Consider the following 3,845-nt stretch of genomic DNA (forward strand, 5'->3'; position numbering starts at 1 on the left):
GATTCACAGCAGAGGGACTACCGTACAACCGGAATGCAGGAAACATATTTATTGATTCAAGGCAAACAGGAGCACATGCTCCTCAAAGAGAGCTTTGATATTACGCTGTGAGCAGCACAAAGCCCGTAAGACCATGTGCTCCGTGTTTTCTGGAAATCAATAAAGATTCCTAAATTCCTGTTGTGTGGCAATCCCTCTGTTGTGGTTCAGTATGATATACTGGCTGAAATGGGCTGCACCAAAACATGGATGCTGCAGAGGAGTTTAGAGAACACTTCTAAATGGAGCCATACAAGCTTTTCTACAAAAAGAAAGTTGTTGCCAATAATGACCTATCAGAACTCTTGTTACATTTTTTTATAAACTAACAGGGGAAACCTGATTGGCTACAACAACCTTGTGTTCTTTTCCTTTGTCAAAGCATTTCTCTTATTGTGTTAGCTTCCTGCTGGCCCAAAGGAATCCATTTTAGACTACTACAAATGGCAACTGAAGTGAGGGGGCTTGGAAAGTTCAATGAGATCTATTTATGAAACCTGTAGAAAACAAAAAGTGCCGATGTACATAGTAACCTCGGTTCTTCATGAATTGGCCTTACTGTGCATCTGGGAATTTTGCCTAACACTGCAGAAATTTCCCAACAGGCACAGCTGACTACTGATGGTCTCTAACTAGTAGCATACTGTTTAGTGTAGTAGCTCTTGCCATGATCTGTCATATACAAAGGAAACTGATTTACAGCTGATACAGTATGTCACACTAAAAAACTGTGTGTGTTATGTGACCATATGTGGTATATAACTTTCTAGTCATACTACGATAGGTTCCAAGTTTCTTTTTAATGTGTGCTCAGATTTCTTAGAAGCAAAGTTTTCAATCCCCGCATAACTCAGGTTTTATTGTTATCACTCAGCATAAATAAAACCTCTTGTTTATGTTCACTCTACCAGCAATGGGACTTACAAGCATCCATTTCAAGTCTAACAAATATTATTAATAAATCCCTAGGATGTAATAGAATCCTAAATTTCTTAATACAACTTAATTAACCTGTGGTGTTACACATTACAGTTTGGTAGATAGGACCCATTTGTATTTTTGAGAACAACCAGCTCCAGGGAATTCTTCAAGAATGCAGTGTCGGTCTACTTTAAGTCACTCTGTCGCTAAATGGAATGTTTCAATTAAAGGTGTATCCGTAAGAAGAATGTAAATACTTACCTTTCCTGCACCGCCGAACATCACTCTGATCAAGAGGAATCACCGGCCGCAGTCTATGAAGAAACCAACATTTCCGGGAGTGTCAATCTTCTGTGTCCCCTGCAATGCTCAGTGATTTATCCCCCCTGACCTCTACATCACTATTGTGTTCTGTAGTGACATAGGGGTCAGCAGCAGAAAACAATGACTGATGCAGGGGACACAGGAGACTTATACTCCCAGAAGTGTTATCTTCTATAAAGACTGCAGCTGGTGATTATTTTTGATTGGCGTAGCATTTGGCAGTGCAGGCAGAAGGAGAGGTATGTGTTTACATTTTGATTTATAGGTACAGCTTTGTTTAAAAAAATGTCATTTAGTGACAGAGTCGCTCTAAAAGCCCTTTCTGTTTTACAATGTAGCACAGTCAAACATCCAGTTACAATGTATAGGTTATTCAGCAAATAGCATTGCATAACATTGAAATCGGCACTCTGCTAAACCGTGTCTCAAAAAATGGATCCAAATTGATAAGTTAAAGATTTTTCAGTCATACGATATTTAAAATGGGGACTGATTTTCTACAACAAAAGTAAATATGGAACATAGTCTGATGAAGTGTTCTGTATAACGCCATAATGCAAACTGGATTCCATATTCCTTTGATAATCAGGTCTGCTAATAGACGATCAATAGCTCTTCAACCTTTATGAACTAAGTCACACAACTAAACTCCCGTGTACAGTATAATTACAATAATTAATGCAAAGGCATTTGCAAAGGCAACTGATAAACTTCTTCGGCTTCAAGTGTATACGAAGCGTAAAATCGTTTGTAATAGGTCATTGCCTAATTTTTTTTTTCATCTCCAGTTTTGGGTTTATTGTACAGTCCTAGGTCCTAGTAGTAGACTTCCATTATAAAAACTACTACCGCCATTTCTCTACATTCCCTATATAATCAGCAGTTGCATTGTCCAAATCCAGTTTATGATTTGCATGTTTTGCTCGCAAGATTTTCCGTTGTTCTTGGCGCTTCCGTCTTGCTTCCTGGTGTTCTTTTTGTCTCATAAATTGATATCTTTGTAAGAAAAGGTCTTTTGCATATTCATATAACTCCATGTCTAGAAAATTCAATGTCTCTATACGTTTCTGCGTCAGCTCGTCTATCTCCACGCTTGACGCCCTCGTGCTATTGAACTGAGTGAAAGGAGAGATGAAGTTCATGTTGAATGTCTTTTCGAAAAGATACTGGGTCTTCCTCTGGAATTCCGTCAGACCAAAAAAAGCCATGCGTTTGAGGTTTTCCTTGGCGCTGTCAAGAAGAACCTTGTTTCTCTGCTCGTCTGGCATCACAGATAGGTTGTAACACCCTACCAAGCTCAAATCAGCCAACATCCGAACTTGTCTGTTATTAGCTAAATTATAGGGGCAATCCATAAACTCCTTCAAAGAACAGCCGGACCAATCATCTCCAGTGTAACAGCTGGGCAGCTCATCAGTGGTCGGGGATCTTCCCTCACATACATGCAGAGAAGCCTTCCAGGTGGCTCCTCTCTGGACATGTCTCCACTCACTTAGATATCGGGAAACAGGATCACGCAGGATGGTTATGTAGTAGAAGTTCCTGGAAAAGAAAAAGAAACAAATGCTTAATTTGGATATCGGAGATATGAGCTTTCTGTGTTAAATCAGGAACATCACCAACACAGTCAACGTAAGATATACAAACAACAAATTTACAGTTAAAGTCATTAACATGAATAGTGAGATATTTTCTATCAAATCTAGGAACATAATAGAAGGATGAGGTTTGCAGAACTGTAAAGTTTAAGGCCTCAAACCTCTCATAAAGTAAAATACAAAATGTATAACTGGATATAAGATTGCTATCTAAGTAGGTGCTCTTCGAGTGCATCCAGAGTTTTTATTGCAGTGTAGCTTATATTTTACTTGCTGGTTAATATTTTTCAAAAAATTTCCTAAATTTCACAAATGTATTATTTGCAGCCATGAAAACACTATTCCGTTTGCAGACAGCCTTCCACAATCCTCATGCCCTTGCACCTATAACTGGAGTCCAGACTCTCCCAGGACTCTGCACAGAAGTTAAACCTATAGGTCAGCCTAAGCCAACCATCTTTTCCCTTCCCCTATAGACTTAAATGGGATGTTATTATTGCAATACAGTTACTTCCCCATTCAAATGGATTCATTTATTACAGGCATTTATATAGCATCGACAATTTACACAACACTTTACATACTGTACATGCCCCTGAAGCTTACAATCTAAGGTGCCTACCTTACATGAATACACATACTAAGGCTGTCCTAGACAGGAGCCAAGTAACCTGCAAGCAGTCCTTTGGAGTATGGAAGGAAACCAGAGTACCCCGTGTAGTCACTGAAGCACATGGAGAACATACAAACTCAATGCAGATAGTATCCTGACCAGGGTTCGAATTAGAGATCCCCAGTGCTGCAAGGCAGAAGTGCTAGCCACTAAGCCACTGTGCTGCCCACAAGTCTTTACGACGTTAGTGCAAATACACAGGTCTTGGGTAATTAGTGAACTTGTCCTATAACATTTATGCTGAAAGATTTCATCAAGTGTGCTGGAATGGCATATACTATATATATATA

General features: G+C 39.3%; 1 protein-coding gene across 1 annotated transcript in view; it reads right to left on the reverse strand.

The window, feature by feature from the left end:
• Positions 1–1,613: 1,613 nt before the first annotated feature.
• HS6ST2 (heparan sulfate 6-O-sulfotransferase 2) overlaps positions 1,614–3,845 on the reverse strand; it is a 294,371-nt gene continuing 292,139 nt past the window's right edge. Inside the window, exon 2 of the mRNA XM_018564961.1 lies at positions 1,614–2,826. Coding sequence (XP_018420463.1) covers positions 2,130–2,826 — 697 coding nt within the window. The 3' untranslated portion in view covers positions 1,614–2,129. The remainder of the gene's footprint in view (positions 2,827–3,845) is intronic.

This window comes from Nanorana parkeri, unplaced genomic scaffold (genome assembly GCF_000935625.1).
Source record: "Nanorana parkeri isolate BGI_ZX_2015 unplaced genomic scaffold, ASM93562v1 scaffold801, whole genome shotgun sequence".
Classification (NCBI taxonomy): Eukaryota; Metazoa; Chordata; class Amphibia; order Anura; family Dicroglossidae; genus Nanorana; species Nanorana parkeri.